General features: G+C 51.0%; 1 protein-coding gene across 1 annotated transcript; it reads right to left on the reverse strand.

Annotated features, from left to right (window-relative positions):
• Positions 1-691: 691 nt before the first annotated feature.
• On the reverse strand, positions 692-21846 carry NT5M (5',3'-nucleotidase, mitochondrial). Its single transcript, XM_032270734.1, has 3 exons — positions 21598-21846; positions 3311-3443; positions 692-1552 (listed from the first exon to the last, which is right to left on the reverse strand). Exons 1-3 carry the CDS (start codon positions 21844-21846, stop codon positions 1410-1412), a joined length of 525 nt encoding a protein of 174 aa, XP_032126625.1. The 3' UTR covers positions 692-1409.
• Between the last annotated feature and the right edge of the window lie 4115 nt (positions 21847-25961).

Below are 25961 nucleotides of genomic sequence, written 5' to 3' on the forward strand. Positions count from 1 at the left end.
AGGAGTCCTTCCTCACTAAGGTGGGTGACGGAGCCCAAGCTCCTGAGACTGTAAGGACAGGAACATCCAAAAGCTCAGCCAGCTTTGAGCCATGGGCACCTCCCCTTGTCTTCTCTCCTATCTGGCCCTGCCTCCAGGGCAGCCCAAAGCATCTCTGCCACGTTAAGGCAGAAGGGTCTGCCACTAAGGCCCAGAGCTGGGGTGGGTTAGGGGTGTGAGAAACCCCTGTTCCCTTCAAGGGCCATGATAGGAGTGTGGCCAAAACAGTAAAGGAAGGGCATAAGGACAGAAAGCGGCCCCAAAACCTCTCCAAAGGGCAGCGGGGAGGTGCCTGGTTTGAGCTGTCACTCCCCAGTGGGTGAAAAGGAACAGAAGCTGAGGCTCTGACACCAGCCTTCTCCCCAGGACTCCTGCAATCCCACAGAAACTGGCCTTGGGAGAAGAGCAGAGGATGGGGGACCCAGGTCTGGGCACTGGGGCAGGTGCGGGAAGGAGGCATGGGGCCCATCTCCGAAGCCTCACCCACCAGAGGGGTCCCCCGCTAGGGCCCAGCCTGTGAGGCAGGGGCTGAAGTCATGCCTTCCTCCACCTGTCTTCAGTGCAGTGGAACTCCCCAGACACAAGACTTGAACCTGGGTCAAGCCAGGAGGGCAGACGCCAGAGGACCTGGGGCCAGGCCACAGCCTCGAGCTACACACATGAACAGCATTTATTTTTCATGCACTCAACACACGTTCAAGCCGACGGACTCTCTGCTGGGCCCTGAGCGGGGCCCTGGGGACAGAGGTGCGAGAAACCTCTGAGCTGGTTGAGGTCAGGGCCGGTATTGTCCCCCAGCACAGAGCCTGGTGGCCGCTGTCACCTAATGAGTGTTTGCTGAATACACGGCAGGTCGTGTGGGGTGAGCAGGCGGGGCAGGGCCGCTGGAATAAGGGGTACTGTGGCAGGGCCGCTGGAATAAGGGGTGCCATGGCTGAGACCATGAGGGGCTCATCCCCACCTGGAAGCACCTTGGTCGCCAGGTTCCTGGCCCTCCTTGCTGATGGCTGCAGACCCAGGAAAAGGAAACCCCCCCACCGCCTCAGAGAACTTGCTAGGGAGTGGAGAGGGCCACCAGCCCCCGAACAGTGGCCCCACCTCCTCCCTGTCCTGAGCCCCCCGGCTTCTGGCAGCTTGCAGCCTGCTGCCTGAGGTCAGGCTGAATGGCTTGGGACCACGTGTCTGTGTCCAAGGGCCTGGAGGGCCCAGCCCTGCCCTGAGATCAGGTTAAGGCCTGGCAGGGCTGGGGAAGGGAAGGGACATGCAGCAGGAGGTCATGGGCCCCGGGAGTCTGGGAGGGACCCCCAGGCCAGCACACGGACCCCACAGGCCCCCAGCTGGGAGCCCCACGAAGCACAGTCCAGCTCAGCTCAGCGGGGCCTCTTGCTGTCCAGAATGGCCTTCCAATCGTCTGCCCACGAGTGCAGCCTGCGGCGGGGGGGCTGCAGCTGCAGGTGCCGGTTGTGACAGGCAGTGAAGAGGATGTGCTCCCAGCTGGGGGTTGGCTCAGCCCCTGTGGGTGGGAAAGTGGCATCAGCTCAGCCGCGGAGACCTGGGGCGTAGCTGCCGAGGGCAGAAACCTGGGTATCCAGGCAGGCCTCTGGCCTTGCCAAAACTTGTTTCCTCTGTGGAGTGGTAAGTGCACGCGCACCTGCCTCACAGCGGGTGTGAGGATGGCGTGAGATGCGGCAAGGGGGCCCTCAGCATGCGCAGCCAGTGCTCGGTGGACAGGGACTGACTGCAGGCTGCCATCACCACCAGCACTGCTGAGGGACATGTGCTGGTTCATGCCACCCGGTGCTCCCCCGACTTCCCTCTCCATGCCCCGCCATCCTGCTGGCCTGCTGTGGGAAGGCCAAGTGGCAGCAGCTCTGCAGCTCCCCAGCCGCTGACCACAGGCCCTGCAGCCTCCCCAGGCTCCAAGCCCTCATGTCCACACTGGTGATGCCGGTGGGACGTCACCCCTTTGGAATATGCACCTGCCCCAGCTCCCTGTGGCTGGAGATGGAGGCCAAGCTGGCCTCTGGGCCCTCAAGGTCATGGGCCCCCACAGGCCACTGTCTGCCCCGGCTCTCCTGGGAGCCCACGAGGCTGGGGAGGGTGGGGCGGGTGCACTCGTGGGGTCCACCCTCTGGATGAAGTGACGGAGGTGGCATGTTTCCCAAGCCAGTTCCAAAACCATCAGGGAAAAACTAGAAGGTATTTTCCCACTGGGGTGTCCAAAAGACCGGATGGCTTCCAGGAGGAGACGGCTGTCCAGGGATGCTGGAGAGCCAGGCCAGGGCAGAGCCGTGAGGCAGAGAAAAGATTCCACGGCCGAAGCTTTCCTTACCCGTTTTCAGTTAGCTAAACCAATAAGCTTCCCCCCTCCTGTTTTGTTTTGTTTTTTTTTGAGACAGGGTCTTACTCTGTCGCCCAGACTGGGGTGCAGTGGTGCAATCGCAGCTTGCTGCAGCCTCTACCTCCCCGGCTCAGGTGATTCTCCCACCTCAGCCACCAGACTAGCAGGGACCACAGGCATGCGCCACCAAGACCGGCTAATTTTTTTGTTTTTTTCTGTAGGGACAGGAGTCTCACCAGTTGCCAAGGCTGGTCTCCAACTCATGGGCTCAAACAATCCTCCCACTTCAGCCCCTGGAGTAGCTGGGACTACAGGCATGAACCATCCCGCCCAGATAATTGTTGTATCTTTAGTAGAGACAGGGTCTCGCTATGTTGGCCAGGGTGGTTTCGAACTCCTGGGCTCAAGCCATCCACCTGCATCAGCCTCCCAAAGTGCTGGGACTACAGGCGTGAGTCACCGCGCCACCGGTCTCCCTCTCCTTTCTACGCAGTTCAGTTCGACATTGACTGGCTTGTTCGATTTTTGGGAGGAGGGTCTTCTGTCCCAAGCCACCTTCCCCGCAGGAGCTCTGCTCCGCCCTCCTGTCAGTCATTACATTAGTCCACATGGCTTTTGGGAGAAAAAAGGGTTTTGTTGCTAAAAACAAACCTTTGGAAACCAGAATTGAGTCCCTGTGTTACGTGAGGAAGTAAAGGCTTTGGAGCTGAAGGGACTCACCCAAGGCCACCCCTCAAGCTAACCCTGAGGCCAGCACCCACTCCTCCCAGCTCCCAGGAGCACCAGGCCACAGCCCACACGGAGGGGAGGAGCTCAGTGCCTGGCAAACAGCTGGTAACTAAGAGGGGCCGGTAGAGGCAGGAGGCAACTGAGCGTTCACTGCCCCGGAGAAGGGGGCCAAGGCGCGGGCCCTCCCCACGTGCTCCTCACCTGCCGCAGGCCACTTGCCTGTGATGTCCGGCCGGTCGTCTATGAGAAGGTCAGCAGAGACCACGGTCTTGTCTCTGGTCAGCACAATCTGCTCCAGAAAGTCAGGGCCGAGGTGCTTCTCTACCCAGGCATACTGGACGCCAGCAGGCGGGGTGGGTGGTGAGAAGAAAGTGACATCAGAACTGGGAGTCGATCAAGAGCCAGGGCAGGGGCCAGCCTAGACCTCAGCTAACAGGGGCATGGAGGGACGGGGCCTGACGTCGAGGCAGTCAGTGCTGGGAAGAGTCCAGCCCTCCAGCCCAGGACGCCGGCACTCAGGGAGCGCGCGTGGCTGGTCCACACCCCGGTAGCTGGAAAGCAGCAGTCACAGCAAACCCAGGCCTGCTCCTAACACACCAGCGAACACTGCGCAGCACCACCCAGGTGCAGGGAGCAGAGGGCAGCCATGTCTGCCACCCCCGCCGCCAGCTGGGCCACTGCCACCTCCTGCCGCACCTGCATGCGGGCAGTGCACTCTGTTAGGCACTGAACAAAGAAAACCAAGACAAAAAGCAGTTCCTGCCCTCAGGGAGCCTATAGCAGGTGACAGTTGTCAAGGCCCTCTTAAACAGTGAGTTACATAACACCCACAGGCCCACAAAGAAGCCACAGGCTGCCCAAGGAAGGTTTTCTTCAGGACAGGCAAGCTGACCCCAGGGGGGCACCCCTAGCACAAAGCTCGTTCCAGGTGCTAACGAAAACAGGGCAGGGCGTGTCTGGGCTGAGGGACAGCAAGCAGGGGTGCTGGCACTCCCCAGGGGCGGGAGCAGACGGGGCCTGGCCATCCACCAGTACCCTCTTGCCGCTGGTGGGCTGTCGGCATCCTTTCCCCTTTCCTCGATTCCCTGAGGAAACTGACTTTTTCCTGCAGGGTAGCAGGTCCCGACTGCTCTCACCACCCCAGTGCAGCGCCGCCTAAGCAAGGCACCTGCTCTGGCCCGTGGGGCCCAGGCACCCTGACTGAGCCCTGCCCAGCTCCAGGCTGTCTCTACAGCCACCCAGATTCCAACACCCTGGGTGATTTCTGACATTGGCAACCAACGCCGTAACTCATAGACCCTGTTACAACTACGGATGTTAACCAGCAGCAGACTCCCAGCAGAGGAGGGGCAGGGCTGGAGGCACTTTTTCCCAAAGCTCCTCTGGTTCCTGCATAAACAGAAACTCACACTGAGTGGGCCTGTCTGCGAAGGGAGCTCAGTGCATCGGCTGCCACCCTGGGGCAGAGCCCGGGCAGGTCCGTGCCCTCTCAGGGACTCCGTTTTCCCCTGTGTATGACAAGGGGATGGGACATGGGTGCCTTGGGCTGGCTTTCTTCCAGTTGCAAGTCGCTTCAGGAGTCCTACTTCACAAAGGCAGACACCACATGACCCTCTAAAACCAGCCAGCACAAAGGACATGAGAACAAGGCTGGGTCTACAAAGCAGGCTGGCTCCAGCCCTGTGGCGGTCCCAGCGTCACCTTGCTCTGTGGCCACCTCGCTTACCTCACCCACCCAAAACAACGTCTTCTCACTGCTTGACCGTTATGCTTTTTCCTGCTCAGAGCCTCACATGTGCCGTTTCCTCTGACTGGATCATTCCTTCACGGACGCCTGTGTGCACACATGCACACAGCAGACACACCTGCATGCACACACAAGAACACGTGCACACACACACACATGTGCACACAGGGCCCTTCTCCTGGCCCAGAGCACCTATCCTTCTAAAGCTGTCATCCTCTCAGCCTTCCCTGAGCCTTCCCACTCTGTCCTTCCTGGCAGTGTCACAATCGGAGCTATACATCTCTGTAACTCACTTCACATCTGCCCCACTCGACTGTAAATTGCTTGTGCAGGCTAGATCGGGGGTAGGAGCCTGAGGCTAACGTTTTCAGCAGACCTACTGCACAGGCACGAAGTGTCCGTCATCGTATCTAAACCTCACGGCAACCTTCCAGGTCAGGAGTTTGAGACCAGCCTGGCCAACATGGTGAAACCCCGTCTCTACTAAAAATGCAAAAAAATACAAAAAACCTAGCAAGGCGTGGTGGCAGTTGCCTTTCTCTTGCAGTTATTTAGCCAATATTGCATGAGGTACAGTTCTAGGAAGCAGAGACAACAGTGAACAGGAGACCCACAGAGTGCACAACGCAGGAGGCCCATGGGCCACAGACAACCCCAGCCAGTGGGCGAAGCCTCTGCAGTCAGCACAGAGCTTCAGCCACGCAGGGAGGCCTCACTGAGAGGGCGGCATCAGCCCTAGAACCGACTGACAAGGTGGCCAGCTCTCCGCAGGTTGGCAGGAACATTCCAGGCAGAGGGACCCACAGACGCTGATGTTCTAAGGCAGGCATTTGAGGAATGGGGAAAACCCTGGAGTGTGGCTGGAACACGGAAAATCTGGGGATGTGGGAGGAGAAGGGTCAGGTTGTGTTTTTTTAATTTCCACTGCGTTGTGACCCACGCTTTTGTAAGATGTGAAATCAAATCACGTGCCTGAACACTGCAGCACTGTCAAATTGCCATGAACACTTCCAGTCACACACACCCATTTCCGTGTTTTATCTCGGACCGGCGCCAACCTGCAGACAACTTACGGAGCTGCTCTGCAGAAAGGGTTTGCGTGGGAGAATGACGCGCCACGACAGTGGTGACTAGATCCCGTACAGATGAAGAAACTGAGGCTCAGAGAGGGTCTGTGACTCACCAGCGGTCACACAAGCGGCAAAACAAAGTGGGCTGTTTGTATTGGGTTGTGAGAGTTCTTTATGTCTTCTAGAAGCCAGTCCTTTATCAGATAATGCATTTTGCAAATTCTTTTATGATCTGTGATTTGCCTTTTCATTTTCTGAACAGGATCTTTTGAAGAACAGAAGTTTTGTACTTTTAGTTTTTATATGTACATATGTATTTATATGTATTTAACCCATTTGGGGTTAATTTTTTTTTTCGAAACATTCTTGCTCTGTCCCCCAGGCTGGAGTACAGTGGCATGATCTCAGCTCACTGCAACCTCCACCTCCTGGGTTCAAGAAATTCTCTTACCTCAGCCTCCCAAGAAGCTGGGATCACAGGCGCCCACACCACGCCTGGCTAAGTTTTTTGTATTTTTAGTAGAGACGGGGTTTCACCATGTTGGCCAGGCTGGTCTCAAACTCCTGACCTTGTGATCCGCCTGCCTCGGCCTCCCAAGTGCTGGGATTACAGGCGTGAACCACCATGCCTGGCCAGGGTTAAATTTTATATATGATGCCAGGCACTGTGGCTCACGCCTGTAATCCCAGCACTTTGGGAAGCCGAGGCAGGTAGATCACCTGAGGTTGGGAGTTTGAGATCAGCCTGGCCAACATGATGAAACCCCACGTCTATTAAAAATACAAAAACATTAGCCAGGTGTGGTGGCAGACATCTGTAATGCCAGTTACTTAGGAGGCTGAAGCAGGAGAATTGCTAGAACCCGGGAGGCGGAGGTTGTAGTGAGCGGAGATTGTGCCATTGCACTCCAGCCTGGGTAACAGGAGTGAAACTCTATCTCAAAAAAAAAAAAAAAAAAAAAAAAAAAAATACTACAACATATATATAAATATATATATGTATCTATGGTAGGAGGTAAAAATAGAAAAAGGCCTGGGGTTCCCCTGGAGCCTCCTGGAGCCTGGCCATGAGCACTCGTGTGGCCACTGCTCAAAGATACCACCAGCTTCACGTGAGTGTCTCCCCCTCAGCAGGTTGCCTGGTCCCTGTGCAGTGCCGCAGGGATGAGAACAGCATCCACCTCGTGGGCGCCTTTGGGGATTCAGTGGAAAACTGTGCCTCAAAGTCTCAGTACTGCACCTGGCACCCAGAAAATCCTCAGAAAAAGGATTCTAGCTTTTTGTCTTATCCTCAAATTTAGGCCCTAAGCCCCCCCTTTTCCCCCTGTGCTTCTGATACATATGAGCTGGGAACCTGGGCAAGCCAGTGACTTCCACTGTGAGGTCAGTTTCCTCACAGTGTTTCTGGTATGATCAAGTGAAAGCTCTGTGAGGACAGCTGAAGCAATGCCTGACACAAGATGTACTAAATAAATGTAATTATTACAACTAAACTTTAATAGCCCCAAATCATCTACGTAAGCAACTAGAGCTATTCATTTGCCAAAGTAACAGGATAGAAGGTCAATATACAAAAATCACATGTATTTTTGAAATAAAACTAGAAATCAATAAAAAGAGGAATTTTGGAAACTATACAAACACAGAAACATCAAACAATATGCTCCTGAATGAAGTGGGTCAATGAAGAAATTAAGGAAAATTGAAACATTTCTTGAAACACGTGATAATGGAAGCACAACATACCAATACCTATGGGGTGTAGCAGAAGCAGGACGAAGCATGCCACAACAGAAAAGAAGAAAACGCTTTTGTGGGGGTCTAATTTTTTTTTTATTTTAAAAAGGGGAAAAACTTCAAGTAAACAACATAATGATGCACCCTAAAGAAATAGGAAAACAAGAACAGGCCAGGTGCAGTGGCTCACACCTGTAATCCCAGCACTTTGGGAGGCCGAGGCAGGCTGATCATGAGGTCATGAGTTCAAGACCCAGCCTGGCCAACATGGTGAAACCCTGTCTCTACTAAAAATACAGAAATTACCTGGACATGGTGGCACAAGTCTGTAATCCTAGCTACTCGAGGGGCTAAGGCAGAAGAACTTCTTGAACCTGGGAGGCAGAGGTTGCAATGAGCTGAGATTGCACCACTGCACTCCAGCCTGGGCAACAGAGTAAAACTCTTGTCAAAAAAAAAAAAAAAAAAAAAGAGCAGAGCAAAATAAATGAATATGAAATGAACGAAAAATACAAAAGATTGGCTTTGTGAAAAGAAACAAAAAGTTGGTTTTTTGGAAAGGTAAACAAAACGACAAATCTTCAGCCAGGCTAATTAAGAAAAAAAGAGAGATGAAGGCCAGGCGCGGTGGCTCAAGCCTGTAATCCCAGCACTTTGGGAGGCCGAGGCGGGTGGATCACAAGGTCAAGAGATCGAGACCATCCTGGTCAACATGGTGAAACCCCGTCTCTACTAAAAATACAAAAAATTAGCTGGGCATGGTGGCGTGTGCCTGTAATCCCAGCTACTCAGGAGGCTGAGGCAGGAGAATTGCCTGAACCCAGGAGACGGAGGTTGCGGTGAGCCAAGATCGCACCATTGCACTCCAGCCTGGGTAACAAGAGCGAAACTCCGTCTCAAAAAAAAAAAAAAAAAAAAAAGAAAAAAAGAAAAAAAGAGAGATGACCCAAATAAGTAAAATCAGAGTTGACAAAGGAGACATTACAACTGATATTACAGATGTATAAAGGATCATTAGTGGCTACTATGAGCAACTACATGCCAATACCTTAGAAAATCTAGAAGAAACGGACACCTAGACACATGCAATCTATCAAGACTGAAACATGGAGAAATCCAAAACAAACAGACCGATAGCAAGTAACAAAAACTGAAGCCATAAAAAAAGTCTCCCAGCAAAGAAAAGGCCAGGACCCAATGGCTTCACTGCTGAATTCTACCAAACATTTAAAGAACTAATACCAGTCCTACTCAAACTATTCAGAAGTAGACAGAAGGAAGGAATGCTTTCGAACTCATTCTATGAGCCCAGTATTACCATGATACCAAAACCAGACAAAAACACATCAAAAAAAAAAATAATTAAACTAGACCCCTCTCTCCAGACATATACAAAATCTACTAAAAGAAAACATTGGGGAGGCCAGGCGCGGTGGCTCACACCTGTAATTTCAGCACTTTGAGAGGCCGAGGCAGGTGGATCATGACGTCAGGTGTTCAAGACCAGCCTGGGCAAGATGGTGAAACCCCGTCTCTACTAAAAGAACAAAAATTAGCCAGGTGAGGTGGCAGGTGGCTGTAATCCCAGCTACTCGGGAGGCTGAGGCAGGAGAATCGCTTGAACCTCGAGGGGCGGAGGTTGCAGTGAACGGAGATCGCACCATGGCACTCCAACCTGGGCAACGGAGTGAGACTCCTTCTCAAAAATAAAATAAAATAATTAAAAAGAAAAAAAAAATTGGGGAAACTCTCCAGGACCTCGGTCTGGATGAAGATTTCTTGAGTAGTACCCCAAAAGCACAGGCAACCAAAGCAAACTCAGAGAGATGGGATGACATCCAGTTAAAAACCTTCTCCACAGCAAAGGGTACAATCAACAAAGTGAAGAGACAGCCCACAGAATGGGAGGAAATATCTGCAAACTATCCATCTGACAGGGGATTAATAACCAGAATATATATGGAGCTCAAACAACTCAAGAGGAAAAAAATCTAATAATCTGATTTTAAAATGAGCAAATGACCTAAACAGACATTTCTCTAAAGAAGACATAGGATAGCCAGGTGTGGTGGCTCACGCCTGTAATCCCAGCACTTTGGGAGGCTGAAGCGGGCAGATTGCTTGAGCCCAGGAGTCCAAGACCAGTCTGGGCTACATACTGAGACCTCGTCTCTACAAAAAACACAAAAATTAGCCAGGCATGGTGGCATGCACTTGTAGTCCCAGCTATTTGGGAGGCTAAGGTGGGAGGATTGGTTGAGGCTGGGAAGTCAAGGCTGCAATGAGCCATGATTGCACCACTTATACACCAGTCTGGGAGACAGAGCAAAATGCTGTCTCAAAAAAAAAAAAAATTAGTCGGGCTTGGTGGCACACACCCAATAGACGCAGCTACTCAGGAGGCTGAGGTAGAAAGACAGCTTCAGCCCAGGAGGTTGAGGCTGCAGTGAGCTATGTTCACACCACTGCACTCCAGCCTGGGCTACAGAACGAGAGCCTGTCACAACAAAAGAAAACAAAAGACATGCAAATGACAAACAGGTATATAAAAAGGTGCTCGATATGGCTGATCCTCAGAGAAATACAAATAAAACCTACAAGGAGGTATCATCTCACCCCAGTCAAAATGGCTTTTATCCAAAAGTCAGGCAGGAACAAATGCTGGAGAGAAGAAGGAAAGAAAACCCTTGTACACTCCTGGTGGGAATGTAATGGAGGTTCCTCTGAAAATAGAGATACCTTACAATCCAGCAATCCCGCCCCCCACCACCAAAAAAAAGGAAAATAGTGTGTGGAAAAGATATCTGCATTCCCATGTTTCCTGCAGCACCATTCACGGCAACCAAGATTTGGAAGCAACCTCAGTGTACATCAACAGACGACTGGATTTTTAAAATGTGGTAAATTCACACAATTGAGGATTATTCAGCCATAAAAAGAATGAGAGCCTGTCACTGGCAACAACGCGGATGGCACTGGAGGTCATTATGTTAAGTGAAATAAGCCAGGCACAGAAAGAATGTCACATGTTCTCACTATGGGAGCTAAAAATTAAAACAATTGAACTCATGGAGATAGAGCATAGGAGGATGGTTACCAGAGGCTGGGAAGGGGAGTGGAGGGGTATCTAGGGGCAAGTAGAGAGGGTTAATGTGTACAAAAAAAGAGAAAGAATGAATAAGGCCTAGTATTTGCTAGCACAACAGGGTGACTATAGTCAAAAAATAATTTAGTTGTTCATGGCTGGTCGAGGAGGCTCGCACCTGTAATCCCGGCACCTTGAGAGGCCAAGGCAGGTGGATCACCTGAGGTCAGGAGTTCGAGACCAGCCTGGTCAACATGGCAAAAACCCATCTCTACTAAAAATACAAAAATTAGCCAGGAGTGGTGGCATGTGCCTGTAGGTTCAGCTACTCGGGAGGCTGAGGCAGAAGAATCTGTGGAACCCAGGAGGCAGAGGTTGCAGTGAGCAGAGATGGCAGCACTGCACTCCAGCCTGAGCTACAGAGCGAGACTCCATCTAAAAAAAAAAAAAGTTGTTCATTTTAAAATAACTAAGAATATAATTGGATTGCCTATAACACAAAGGATGGAATATTTGAGGTAACAGATACCCCATCTGCTCTGATGTGTTTGCTACACATTTCATGCCTGTATCAGAACATCTAATGTACCTCATAAATAGACACACCAACTATATACCCACAAAAATTAAAAATTAAAATTAAAAAACCACTTGTATACATTTGGAAACTGCAATTAAACAAAAAAGTTTATAATAACATTAAAAATAAAATCGGCTGTGGCTGGGTGCGGTGGCTCACACCTGTAATCCCAGCACTTTGGGAGGCCAAGGTAGGTGGATCACCTGAAGTCAGGAGTTCAAGATCAGCCTGACCAACATGGTGAAACCCTGTCTCTATAATAAATAAATAAATAAAATCAGCTGAACTGTACACTTAAAATGATAAATTTTATGTGTATTTACCACTATAAAATTCAAAAAATTATTTTTATAAAGATAGTCTCTGTGCCAAACAAAATACACCATAAAATTGAGACAAATTTAACACAGGATGTGGAAGACTGGTACACTGAAAGCTACAGAACATTGCTGAGAGAAGTTAAAGGTGTCCTATATAAATGAGGATGTGTGTGTTCTCACGGATCAGAAGATCCAATATTGTTTAGCTCCATAACTACAATGCACTTGCAATCAAATTCTCACTAGGTTCTTTGTAGAAACTGACAAGCCTGTTCTAAACTTTCAATAGAAATATAAAGGACCTAGAAGAGCCAAAACAATTTTTTAAATGAAGAATAATTTTGGAAAACTCATACTGCTTTCAAAAGTTACTATAAAACTACAGTGGCTAGGCGCAGTGGCTCACGCTTGTAATCCCAGCACTTTGAGAGGCTAAGGTGGGCAAATCACGAGGTCAGGAGTTCGAGACCAGCCTGGCCAACATGGTGAAACCCCATCTCTACTAAAAATAGAAAAAAATTATCCGGGTGTGGTGGCGGGCGCCTATAATCCCAGCTTCTCAGGAGGCTGAGGCAAGGAGATTCCCTTGAACCTGGGAGGTGGGGGTTGCAGTGAGCCAGGATTGTGATGCTGCACTCCAGCCTGGGCGACAGGGTGAAACTCCATCTCAAAAAACAAAACAAAAAAAGGATGATAACCTAAATAAAAAATCTAAACATATAAAACTTCTGCTCTTCTAAAGACTGTTGAGAAAATGTGCCTCTAATCTCAGCATTTTGGGAGGCTGAGGCAGGAGGATTGCTTGAGTCCAGGAGTTCAAAACCAGTTTGGGCAACAAAGCAAGACTCCAACTCCACAAAAAAAAGTTTTAAAAATTAGCTGGGCGTAGTGGCACTTGCCTGTAGTCCCAGCTACTCGGGAGGCTAAGATGGCAGGATCACTTCAGCCCAGGGAGTCACAGCTACAGTGAGCCGTGATCATGCCACTGCACTCCAGCCACGGTGCAAGAGCAAAACCCTGTCTCTCCAAAAAGAAAAGAAAAAGAAGGCTGGGCACGGTGGCTCACGCCTGTATCCCAGCACTTTGAGAGGCTAAGGTGGGTGGATCACGAGGTCAGAAGTTCGAGACCAGTCTGACCAACATGGTGAAACCCCGTGTCTACTAAAAATACAAAAATTAGCCTGGTATGGTGGCACATGCCTGCAATCCCAGCTACTCAGGAGGCTAAGGCAGGAGAATCACTTGAAACTAGAAGGCAGATGTTGCAGTGAGCCAAGATTGTGCCACTGCACTCCAGCCTGAGCAACAGAGAGAGACTCCATCTCAAAAAGAAAAAAAATTAAAATATAAAGCACAGACTGGGAGAGAATATTTGTAAAACACATTATCTGATAAAGAACTTGTTTCTAGCATATACAAAGAACTCTCACAACTCACAAGCAACTCAGTGAGAAACTAGGCAAAAGGCTTGAACGTGTCATCACAGAAAACATACAAACGGCTATTTAGCTAAAAAGATGTTCAATATCATTAATCGAGGAAATGCAGATTAAAACAACGAGACACTACTACACACGTATGACAAAGGCCAAAATCCAGAGCCCTGACACCAAATGCTGGAGAGGCTATGGAGCAAGAGGGACTCTCATTCACTGTGGATTTTAATAGCCTTTATTTTTTAGTCACAGAAAAATTGAGCAGAGGTACAGATTTCCCATATACCCTCTACCCCTATACAATGCATAGCCTCCCCCTTTATCAACATCACAGAACGCAGGATACTGGGAGTGAAACCTGATGTAAACTATGGGCTCTGGGTGGCCATAGTGCATAGAGGTAGGTTCATCAGCTGTAACAATGTGCACGCTGGTGGGGGCATTGTGCCTTTAGCTCAGATTTGCCTCAGAGGGACACCTCAGCGGACAAGGGTAGGCTTGGACAAGGAACCGTCTGTTGGGTTTATCAGCAGCTGTTCGGAAGAAGGCTTGCTCATCACCTGATCACCATTTTGGTTCCTGAAAGCTCTAGGGAGAAAATAGCTCAGCCCAGATGAATGTAAAGTTATCCAAGCATAAAGCGGTTCTGTTATTCTAGACCAGAATCAGGAAAAATGCCTGCCGTGGAACCTAAAACTACATGTAGCTAAAGAACTGTGGGCAGGACTCCCAGGGGAGGCCCTCTCTCCAAGACCCAGGTGTGCAGGCACGAAGTCCATGAACCACCTCGAGAGCAAAGAGACCAGTGCTTACCAAGAAGACACAGGAGTAAAGGGGGATGCTGGCAGAGGATAGCGCTGGAAAAGATCAGAGGGGCAGATGGCTGGCAGCTCTCATCCCTACCTCCCTGCCCTTCCTGTGCTGCGTGGCTCACAGGCCCACCACCAAATGCACATGTTAGAACTAGAGCTCTATGAGCTAGACACAATCCCTGGCAGGTAGAATGTTGGAAGGTACAGAGTCCTGCTCCACTTAGATGAGCAAATCCCAAGACAAGCCTCCAATCAGGGAGGGTGGGGTATGCAGGTGTGAGAGGTGGGCGAATGACACTGTTAGAAAAATAGTATCATAGGCTGGGCACGGTGGCTCACGCCTGTAATCCCAGCACTTTGGAAGGCCCAGGCGGGTGGATCACAAGGTCAAGATATCGAGACCATCCTGGTCAACATAGTGAAACCCCGTCTCTACTAAAAATACAAAAATTAGCTGGGCATGGTGGCGCATGCCTGTAATCCCAGCTACTCAGGAGGCTGAGGCAGGAGAATTGCCTGAACCCAGGAGGTGGAGGTTGCGGTGAGCCGAGATCGCGCCACTGCACTCCAGCCTGGGCAACAAGAGCGAAACTCCGTCTCAAAAAAAAAAAAAGAAAAATAGTATCATAAAGCTGAAGGTTTTCAGAATGAATGGCTTCATCTAGGACACTTTAAAGGTATTATGACCAGGCACGATGGCTCATGCCTGTAATCTCAGCACTTTGGAAGGCCAAGGCAAGAGGACCACTTGAGGCCAGGAGTTAGAGACCAGCCTAGGCAACACAGGGAGAGCCCCTCTTCAAAAACATGTTTTTAATTAGCTAGGTGTGGTGGCATATGCCTGTAATCCTAACCAGTGGGAGGCTGAGGCAAGAGGACCACCTGAGCCCAGGAGTTAAGAGGCTGCAGGGGGCTATGATCGTGCCTCTACACTCCAGCCTGGGCGACAGAGCAAGACCCTGTCTTTTAAAAAAAATTACATAAATAAATAAAAGGATCATGCGCTTTTGTCTACAATGCCTATTACAATGCTAAAATGGCCAGATCTAACTGAAAGGGGTGAGTTAGTTTTGGAATTATTAGCCATCTGAACAGCCAATTTTATTTTCTTGGGAAATGTAATTCACATACCATGAAATTTACCAATTTAAAGCGTACAATTCATTGGTCATTAGTGTATCGACAATGTTATGCAACAATTACCACTATCTAAATGCTAGAATGTTTGCACTACCCCTAAAAGAAACCTCAAGCCAATTAGCAGGAACAGACAATTTTTAAAATAAACACTGGTATGGGCCAGAAACATGCCAAAAAACACACCGTGAGCCTCACTGAGATGGCATGGTGGGGGCTGAGTGGGGTTCAGGAGCTCCAGACGAAGCTCCTGAAGGCTGGCAGTGTGGCCCCCATGCCGTCCCCTAAAGAACCTAGGGCTTTTTTACGTGCCAAGAGAAAGTCCCAAGCCTTTTAGCATAAGTCCTATAGGGAGCAACTGGAAAAGGTACTGGGAGCAACTGAAAATTCAGAGTAAAATATGCAAAGAAGGCCGGGTGCAGTGGCTCACGCCTGTAATCCTAGCACTCTGTGAGGCAGAGGCGGGCAGACTGCCTGAGCTCAGGAGTTCAAGGCCAGCCTGGGCAACATGGTGAAACTCTGTCTCTACTAAAATACAAAAAATTAGCCGGGCATGGTGGCGTGCACCTGTATTCCCTGCCTCAGGAGGCTGAGGCAGGAGAATTGCTAGAACCCAGGTGGCGGAGGTTGCAGTGAGCTGAGATTGCACCACTACCCTCCAGCCTGGACACAGAGCAAGACCCTGTCTCAAAAACAAAACAAACAAACAAAAATACACACACACACACACACACACACACACGTGCAAAGAAATATAATTCATTATCTTAAGTTTAAAAAAGAAGGTCTATATTGGCTGCGTGCAGTAGCTCACATCTGTAATCCCAGCACTTTAGAGGCCCGAGGTGGGTGGATCACCTGAAGTCAGGAGTTCGAGACTATCCTGGCCAATGTGGTGAAACTCCGTCTCTACTAAAAATACAAAAATTAGCCAGGCATGGTGGCAGTTGCCCGTAATCCCACTTACTTGGGAGGCTGAGGCAGGAGAATTGCTTGAACCCAGGAGGTGGAGGTTGCAGTGAGCTGAGATCACGCCACTGCACTCCAGCCTGAGCAACAGAACAAGATTCTGTCTCCAGAAAAAAAAAGGTCTAGATTTTTTATTTCAGGTTAAAGGAAGAGGCCCAATTAAGAAGTGGGTTGATTATTTATTTATTTATTTATTTATTTACTGAGACAGAGACTTACTCTGTCACTAAGCCTGGAGAGCAGTGGCATGATCACAGCTCACTGCAGCCTTGACCTCCCAGGCTCAAACGAACCTCCCACCTCAGCTTCCCAAAATGCTGCAACTACAGACACGCACCAGCACACCCAGCTCATTTTTTTTTAGTAGAGATGGTGTCTCACTGTGTTGAACTCCTAGGTTCAAGTGATCCTCCTGCCTCAGCCTCCCAAAGTGGGATTACAAGCATGAGCCACTGCACCCGGCCTGAAGTGGGAATTTTTGACATTTATTCTAAAAATCAATGTCGAACGAGGCAGACATGTCATCTGGAAACCAGTCTTCAAGTCAGAAGAGCACATTCCCCTTTGCACCCAAGCCCTTCCCTTAATTTGGCTTGTGATTACTCCCGTTGTTGAATGGGAAAATTTCAGAGTAAAATGTCATGCCTGTGCATGAAGAACTTGCCGTGGATTTTAAAATCTCTCTGCAGGGTGAAAAGGTACAGGTCGTGCTGCTTCAGTTCCAAGTCAGGGAGTCTGAGAAGAGGCACTGAGGCCGAGGAGCAGAGCATGGGCTCTGAAGTCCGACTCCCCACTTTCTGGCCGCTGACCCTGTGCCTCAGTCTCCCCATCTGTAGAACAGGGATAATAACAGTACCTATTGTGTAGGGCTACTATGAGGCTAAATGCATCACTACAGGGCAAGCCCTTGCAGGCATATACGACCAGCTTGGCTACTGTTAACTATTACCCAGCGGTTTGGGTTTAGAATGTTGGCAAACTTTCTTTCCAGCCAGAAAGAAGGTTCTGGTAACCTGAATGTCACCCAACTCAACTCCCTCCATGTGAGAAAGAGGGAGAGCTGATGGCAGTCAGGTTCCCATCCTCTGACTAGGTCTTGAAAGAAAATCAACCAAGGAGAAAAGCTCCCACTTCTGGCCACAAAGGCTGATCCTACTCGGTGTACGGAGCTGGCAAAGAAGTGTGCATGGTCTGGGGCCTGAGCCTAGACTGGGGCTACCATGTTGGAGACCTCTGTCCTGTGCAGACATGTCCTGAGACCCACCTCCAGCCCTTCCTTGCCACCCCCAGACATGGAGCAGAGGAACTGTTAATACCTGCCCGCCCTCAGCCAGGGAAGAAGTGCCGGTCTACAGGGAGGGGAGGGGCATAAACGGTGGGCAAGTGGGTGCCTGGAGCAACCTTCGTCTTACCCACATCTTGCCCACACTTTCCCCCTTGTCTTAGTTCTAGGGTTAGAGGTGGTGGTGTGGCCAAACCATGACGACAGCTGGGAGATTTGGATAAACTAATCCCCGTCACCCCGCCCAACCCCACTCCTAACAGCCCCTGTAGCCACCAGCCAACAAATTCATCCCGAATTCCTCAAACGTGCTGCGCACTTTCCCGCCGTCGTGTGTTTGTTCAACAGCCCACTTCCTCTACTGACCCTACGTGGCCCAGTCTGCCCACTGGCAGGAGGAGAGGACCCTGCCCACGGCTGGTGCAGTGGAAATGAATACATTTTCTGTGTGATATTTACCCAAACCCCACCTTTTCTCACATGACCCAGGAGTTCTATTTCTTGGAATTCACCCTAAGGACATGACCGTACAAAGACTTATTCACAAGACGCCTTCAGCTATTAACAATCATGTTTCTGGCCAGGCGTGGTGGCTTCCACCTGTAATCCCAGCACTTTGGGAGGCCAAAGTGGGCAGACCACTTTGAGGCCAGGAGTTTGAGACCAACCTGGCCAACATGGTGAAACCCCACCTCTATTAAAAATATAAAAAATTAGGTGGGCATGGTGACACACACTTGTCGTTCCAGCTGCTTGGGAGGCCGAGGTATGAGAATCACTTAAACCCAGGAGGTAGAAGTTGCAGTGAGCCCAAATCATGCCACTGCACTCCAGCCTGGGCCACAGAGCTAGACTCTGCCTCAAAAAAAAAAAAAAAAATCCTATTTCTGAAGAGTGTTTGATAACAGAAAAAAGGCTAAAAATATATTACTAAGCAGAAAAGGAAAACCATACAGGATGTAAGCTTCATTAAATACATGTATTATTATTATTTTGAGATGGAGTCTCTCTCTGCAGCCCAGGCTGGAGTGCAGTGGTGCAATCTCGGCTCACTGCAACCTCCGCCTCCCCGGTCCCAGTTCAAGTAATTCTCCTACCTCAGCCTCCCAAGTAGCTGGGATTACAGGCATGAGCTATCATGTCCAGCTAATTTTTGTATTTTTTAGTAGATATGGAGTTTCACCATGTTGGCCAGTCTGGTCTTGAACTCCTGACCTCATGATCCACCTGCCTCAGCCTCCCAAAGTGTTGGGATTACAGGCATTAGCCACCATGCCCGGTCCATGTATTACATTTAAAACACATCAAAGAAAAACCAAGGCCGGGTGGGTAGATCACAAGGTCAGGAGCTCAAGACCAGCTTGGCTAACGTGATGAAACCCATTTCTATTAAAAATAAAAAATTAGCTGGGCGTGGTGGCATGCACCTGCAATCCCAGCTACTCAGGAGGCTGAGGCAGGAGGATTGCTTGAACGTGGGAGGCAGATGTTGCAGTGAATTGAGATGGCGCCACTGCACTCCAGCCTGAGTGACATAGCGAGACCTTGCCACTGCCAAAAAAAAGCTAGAAACAGATCAAAGTGCTAACAGCATCTCTCTCCAGGTGGTTGGACTGCAGACGTGGATCCTTGTTGCCTTTGCTCTTTTGTTTAGTTCCATCAGGACATCCACCGTCAGTGTGCCCCTTCTTCTGGCAACGGCACCTCAACTCCTCTGGAAAGTCACGCCTCTGCCACCAGCTGTGGCCTTTTAGAACAGTCCATCAGAGCACCCAGGGCTAGGTGCGGGACCCAAGCTCAGCTGACGGGCCTCCCTCTCCTGGGACTATGAATCTTGGGCAATGAAACCCAAGGATGGAGAAAGGGGGTTCCAGCATCTTGGACTCTTCGCTGGAGAGTCTGTGAGCTCTGCCCCTGTGGTCTCAGGCCTGCTTCCTCAGGCTTCCCTTTGATTCCCTGAGCAAAGCAACATCCTTCTAATCGGTCCTGCCTTTGTTCAAGTTAGCCAGAGGCTGCTGATGTTGCTGGGACTAGGGTCCTAACTGACATCCTCTTCCTCTTAAATCCGCACTGTTTTCAAATCCTCTCCAGTGAGTGAACGCTAGCTACCTGCCGGGGAACATACAGGCAGTGGGCACAGGCTCTCGACAGGCAGACCCGGAGCAGGCCTCGCTGGCTGGGCAAGCGTCAGACCCAGTACATGAGCTGCCTCATCCCTCGGAGCCTCAGTTTCTTCATCTGTCAAATCAGAATTTTTCTTGTTTCACAGGCAGCTGTTATAAACGTCAGAAGGACAGCGCCTGGCGGATCAAAGCGTCAAATGAGCAGCAAGCCCTGTTGCTCACAGGTGTTTAGTAACTCTCTGTTGGACAAATGAATCTACTCATCTAACAACAAACGCTGAGTACTCATGGTGTGCGCCCTGCGCTGGGCGCTGGGCTTGACAGCGGGCAGGACGGTGAGAGCCCAGCCTGCACAGGTCCCGGCCCAGTCGGGAGATGGACAAAGAACAAGTCATAGAGGAAAACGTAAACCCATTTCAAGTGGTGGGAAGCGTTATCCAAAAGCCAAGGTGGACAAAGAATACACTTAAACATGATGGTCACAAAATGTGGGGAGACTTCTGGGCAGAGGCCTCATGGATGAGAAGGCACCAGGGCTGGGGATGGGAGGAGAACATGTCAAGCCAAAAGCTGCTGGGGAGGGGCCCCGGTGGATGGAGAGGCAGGCAGGCCCTGCAGGTCACGCTCAGGCATGCGTACATGGTTTCTAAAGGGAAACCGTAAAGAAGTTTCGAGTCAGGAGCTGCCATGACCTGCTGTGTGAGAGGCCTCGTCAGCCTGCGTGGAACCTAGAGGAGCAGGCAGTTTAGGAGGCCCCGTCAGCCGTCCTGGGAGGAAACGCCAGGGTGGTGGCAGTGGGAAGAGAGAAGCGGACAGGTGCCAGGCGCAGTTTAGAAATCGGTCCCACAAGACATGGGAGGCACCGACACGCCGGAGGTGAGGGGTTAGAGAAGACTTCGTCAGGACGGCCCCCGACTTCCGACCTGAGGCCGGCAGACAGCACTGCCACCCACTGGGATGGGAGGGAAGGAAGGACATGGCAAGGAAACCAGCACCCCAGGGACAGATACGTCGGGTCTGAGTGTCTGGAGCTCGAGGGCGGTCCGGACTGAGGCTACAAAGGTGGGACGATCGGCACAAAGACGGTATCTAATCCCCAGGAACAGACGAATGAGGCCGTGTTGTTAATCTCGCTCCCACAGTTGCCGGTCAATCACCATGGCCACCCAGTGCAACTCCAGCTAAAACAGTGACTGCCTCAGCCTCCTCCTGAGTAGCTGGGAGTACACTGTGCCAGACCGTGAATTTCATTTAAACATGGAACAGGCCAGGCCTGGTGGCTCACGCCTGGAATCCCAGCACTTTGGAAGGCCGAGGCGGGTGGATGACCTGAGCTCAGGAGTTTGAGACCAGCCCGGCCAACACGGCAAAACTCTGTCTCTATTAAAAATACAGAAAAAATTAGCTGGGCGTGGTGGTGGGCTCTCATAATCCCAGCTACTGAGGAGGCTGAGGCAGGAGAATTGCTTGAACCCAGGGGGCAGAGGTTGCAGTGAGCCAAGATCGTGCCACTGCACTCCAGCCTGGGTGACAACAAGAGCCAAAAAACTCCATCTCCAAAAAAAAAAGGAATCCAGAGAGAAAGGTCATGTGAAGACCCCTGAAAGAACTCATGCCTGAGGGTTTGACGCCCCCAGAGCAGGAGAGGCTCCAGGCTGAACATCTTGCCTTCCTGAGCTTGGGAAGAGCTGCTCTGCCCTCCAGCACAAGCGCCTCCTCCAGGGTCACAGACCTTTCCTCTGGGTTTGGCCACTTCAAGTTCCCAATTTCCAGAAAGGTCTCAATGTCATGCAATTCTAAGTCTTTTCAATGAGGATAATAAAGTGAGTATATAGCAAAATGAACTTTACCCAGCTCACCTTTGTGAGACTTTCCATGGAAATATATCCACATGCCTCGAGGCCCTCCCCAGCTACGGTTCTCACCCTTCAAAGGCCTGCTCTGGGCCAGGCTGACCTGACACGGTGACAGGCACCCTTCCCTGTCATCATAACAAGAACCTGCATCATAATGAGTCCCCATCTAGAGCCTCAGGCTCGGGCAGGAGAGGGCCTTGGGGAGCGGGAGCCACTGTCACAGGGGTGGGGGAGTGCTGCGAGGGTCCATCCCCTTTCCACAGGCAGGCTGGGTCCCACACCCCGCGCCTGTTTGAACACGGGTAAGGTCCAGCTGAGCAGATGCATGCCTTACCTTCTCATAGGGACAGTACTTGAACATCTTGATGGGGCTTGTGCAGATGAAGACGTCAGTGCTGTCAACAAGAGAAGGGAGGCTGAGCAGCGAGCCTGCAGCCCCCGACTCACCACCCGAGGCCCTCCCCAGCTGCCCCGCCTTCACAGGGCTGGACCCTCTGAGTCTGAACCCTTCACCTGCTGTGGGAGCCCCACCACCCTGTACTATCTCCACACCAGAGGCGTTGGCCTCACGTGTCTGCCCCATCCCATGGCCCTGGGCAGCCACATGTCCCTACCCTGGCCAGGCAGCCAGCTCTGGGCTGGACATCTGCCTGCAGGGCCTCCTGCGATGCAGAGAGGTAAGTCAAGAAATCTATGAGGAAGAAGGATTCTGGTGTGCAAGTCCCCTGGCCCGGGGAACACAGAGAAGGGGCCTATTCTTTGCTGGGCTGAGCCCTGCAGTGATGGAGTCCCTGAAAGACAGGCTTGGCGTGGCTCAGCATGAGGAGCACCAAGTCCCCGGAGTCACAGTGCTGCGCTGTAGCCATGGGGAAGCTGACCAAAATGGCCTCCCAGGTGCCTGCACCCTCATGTCCACAGGGCCCCTAGCCCTCACTAATGGGGCCACTTGGCCCCAAACACCCTCATGAGGCTGGCATTCGCCACTGGAACCTGTACCTCCTGTGCATTTTGCTGAGCCTCTGGAAGACAGAACTTTGCTGATGCTTTCTCTCTGGCAAACGAGTCCCCCAAGAGGCAGAGGTGAGACTGGGCACAGGGTGTGCCCTTTCATTACCTGCTCTTGGCACTACCTCCACCAGCCACGCCAGCCCCTCTCCTAAAGACCCAGCCTCTCCCCAGCATCCTCACTCCTGCCCCCACCGAAACTGGCCTCACATCAAGGGTGCAGCTCCCCAACTCGCCTCTGAGTGAGAGCTGTCTCTTCCTCACACCCCACAGGCTTCAGAGATGGCGGCATCTTCCTTCTCCATTGCTCATTCCACATCCCTGATGCCAGTGCCCACACCCTACAGCACATCCCTGCTGCTGTTCCTGGCCGCTGTCACTGTTGCCAGTTACTATCCCTTATGCACTCTGTCGCTGGCTCGCCATCCTCTCTACTCCTGCTCCATCACAGTCCTCAGTGACTTGACACATGTCCACATGTATGTGTGTGCACAGGTGCAGATCCAACACTTTGTCACTCAGCTCCTAACCTTCCCCACCTCCAAACACCCAACCTCCAATACGTCTCCTACTGTCACCCCATGGAGCTTGGAGTCACTTCCCCCCCAAATCCTAGTCTCAGGCTTTGCCTCCCAGGCCACCACCCACAACGCTTCAGCACATGTGTTCTCTCATCCTGCACGCAACTCCAGCCTCATGGAGACACCCTCCTTGTCCCAGCTTGGCGACCCGCCTTTACCCAGCTGGAGCCCAGCCTTTGCTGCCATCCTCTGCTTGTGTCTCGTCCCCCACCCAGGCCTGTCTCGCCAGGCCCCTGAAGGAGCCCAGCTAACCCACTGCTCCCACCTGCACCCACGCAACTCAGTGTTGCTGGAGAAGAAAATTCACATCATCAGTTGGACCCATTTCATCTTCAATTCCTGACACTGAGCCAGGGCCTGTGGCTGCCTGGCAGCTCTCTCCGGTGCCTCTCTGGCACTCTGGGCACACACCTGCCTCATTTCCTCGGTCTTATTGTGGGTGAGACTCTGAGCGCACCTCATCAAGGATGTGGAAGCTCACCTGCCACTGGGCTCTCTTCCTCCTCCATTCCAGCTCCTCGCCAGCTGCTGGGCCCAGACTCCCCGTCTACCCCTCTGCTGACCTCTCCAGGTTGGGTCCAGGCCCTCAGGGGCTCTCTGCCTGCACTCCCGCTTTAAACACCTTCTGCACGCTGATGTGTCTCAGCCTCTCTCAGCACCAGCTTTACACCCACCTGGACGCCTCACACACCTCACACAGGATTTCCAATGTGGGACATGTGATCCTCTGCTCCTAAAGCCTGTCCCTCCCTGAGTCTTCCCTCAGTTCCTGGACTATTTTAGATAAACAGAGATGATAAAGACAGAGCTGTGCTCAAGCAAAATACCTAAAAATCACCTCTTTTTCCTACCTTTCTTCTACCCCTAATATCAGATCCATCCCCAGGTCTTATGGGTCCCACCAAAGCACACGTCATCCACCAGCCTCTCTCCACAGACCTCACCCCAGCCCCAACTGAGCCGCCTCCCATTGGGCAGCCGCAACCACCTCCACTGACTCCTCAACTTCCAGTTCTCGCCCTCCAAGCATTTCCACCCAGCATCCAGACTGAGGCTTTGTGAACAGCTTTACTGAGGTATAATCAACATGCAATAAACTGCACATATTAAAAGGGTACAATTCAATAAATTTGGACATAAAGACACACATGGGAGACCGGGCGTGGTGGCTCACTCCTGTAATCCCAGCACTTTCGAAGGCTGAGGCGGGTGGATCACCTGAGGTTAGGAGTTCAAGATGAGCCTGGCCAATATGGTGAAACCCTATCTCCACCAAAAATACAAAAATTAGCCAGGCATGGTGGTGCACGCCTATAGTCCCAGCTACTGGGGAGGCTGAGGCAGGAGAATCACTTGAACCTGGGAGGTGGAGGTTGCAGTGAGCTGAGAAGACGCCACTGCATTCCAGCCTGCACAAAAGAGCAAGACTCTGTCTCAAAATAAATAAAGAGATATAAAAAAATAAATAAAAGATACACATGGGAAACCCAGATCACCACAGTCAAAAAATAAATATACCTGCCACCCCCAAAGGTTTCCCTCTGTTATCTCTCCCAGCTGCCCCTCCCTGTCCCTCCCTGGCCCTCCCTGTCCCCTGTCACCCTCTCCGGGGACCCAGGCTACTACCCATCTACTTTCCATCAGTACAGATTGGATAGTATTCTCCAGAATGTAACTTAAATGGAAACATAGTCTTATACTCTGTTTTGCCTGGCTTCTTTCATCCAGCAAAACTATTCTGATATTCACCCGTATTATTAAATAAATGTATCAATAATTTGTCCTAATTTTTACATTGAGTAAACATTTCTTAAAAGTTTTATCGAGGGCCGGGCGCAGTGGCTCATGCCTGTAATCCCAGCACTTTGGGAGGCTGAGACGGGTGGATCATGAGGTCAGGAGATTGAGACCATCCTGGCTAAACACAGTGAAACCCCGTTTCTACCGAAAAAAAAAAAAAAATTAGCCAGGTGTAGTGGCACGTACCTGTAGTCCCAGCTACTTAGGAGGCTGAGGCAGGAGAATCACTTGAACCTGGGAGGTGGAAGTTGCAGTAAGCCAAGATCGCACCATTGCACTCCAGCCTGGGCGACAGAGCAAGAATTCGTCACCAAAAAAAAAAAAAAGAAAAGAAAAAAGTCTTATTGACATGAAATTCATATATCATAACAGTCACCTATTTTAAGTGTATAATCAAATTTAAAATGTTTTCAGATGGAGTTTTGCTCTTGCTGCCCAGGCTGGACTGCAATGGCATAATCTCAGCTCACTGCAACCTCTATCTACTGGGTTCAAGTGATTTTCCTGCCTCAGCCTCCTGAGTAGTTGGGATCCCAGGTGTCTGCCACCATGCCCAGCTAATTTTTTTTTTTTGTATTTTTAGTGGAGATGGGGTTTTGCCACATTGCCCAGGCTGGCTTCGAGCTCCTGACCTCAGGCAATCTGCCCATCTACCTCAGCCTCCCAAAGTGCTGGGATTACAGACGTGAGCCACTGTGCCGGCAGTCATTCCCTTTTATAGCAGAAACATATTCCACTGTGTGGCTACGTCACATCTTAAATATCCATCCAGGCTGAGCATGGTGGCTCATCCCTGCAATCCCAGCACTTTGGGAGGCCGAGCCGGGCAGTTCACGAGGTCAGGGATTCGAGACCAGCCTGACCAACATGGAGAAACCCCATCTCTACTAAAAGTACAAATTAGCCGGGCATAGTGGCATGCACCTGTAATCCCAGCTACTTGGAGGCTGAGACAGGAGAATTGCTTGAACCTGGCAGGCGGAGGTTGCAGTGAGCTGAGATTGTGCCATTGCACTCCAGCCCGGGCAACAAGAGTGAAACTCCATCTCAAAAAAATAAATAAATAAATAAAATCTGGCCGGGCGCGGTGGCTCACACCTGTAATCCCGCACTTTGGGAGGCCGAGGCGGGTGGATCACGAGGTCAAGAGATCGAGACCATCCTGGTCAACACGGTGAAACCCTGTCTCTACTAAAAACTACAAAAAATTAGCTGGGCATGGTGGCGCGTGCCTGTAATCCCAGCTACTCAGGAGGCTGAGGCAGGAGAATTGCCTGAACCCAGGAGGCGGAGGTTGCGGTGAGCCGAGATC

Source organism: Sapajus apella, unplaced genomic scaffold (assembly GCF_009761245.1).
Source record: "Sapajus apella isolate SASKATOON/1434 unplaced genomic scaffold, GSC_monkey_1.0 scaffold215, whole genome shotgun sequence".
NCBI lineage: Eukaryota > Metazoa > Chordata > Mammalia > Primates > Cebidae > Sapajus > Sapajus apella.

Excerpts from the sequence above, each read along its gene's own strand:
- NT5M (XM_032270734.1), bottom strand. The coding sequence starts at position 21,846 with ATGGGGCAGACACGTGAGGCCAACGCCTCTGGTGTGGAGATAGTACAG. Across the intron at positions 3,444-21,597 it reads AGTACTGTCCCTATGAGAAG|TATGCCTGGGTAGAGAAGCA; the intron begins GTAAGGCATGCA and ends GCTGGCGTCCAG. Across the intron at positions 1,553-3,310 it reads AGGCAAGTGGCCTGCGGCAG|GGGCTGAGCCAACCCCCAGC; the intron begins GTGAGGAGCACG and ends TCCCACCCACAG.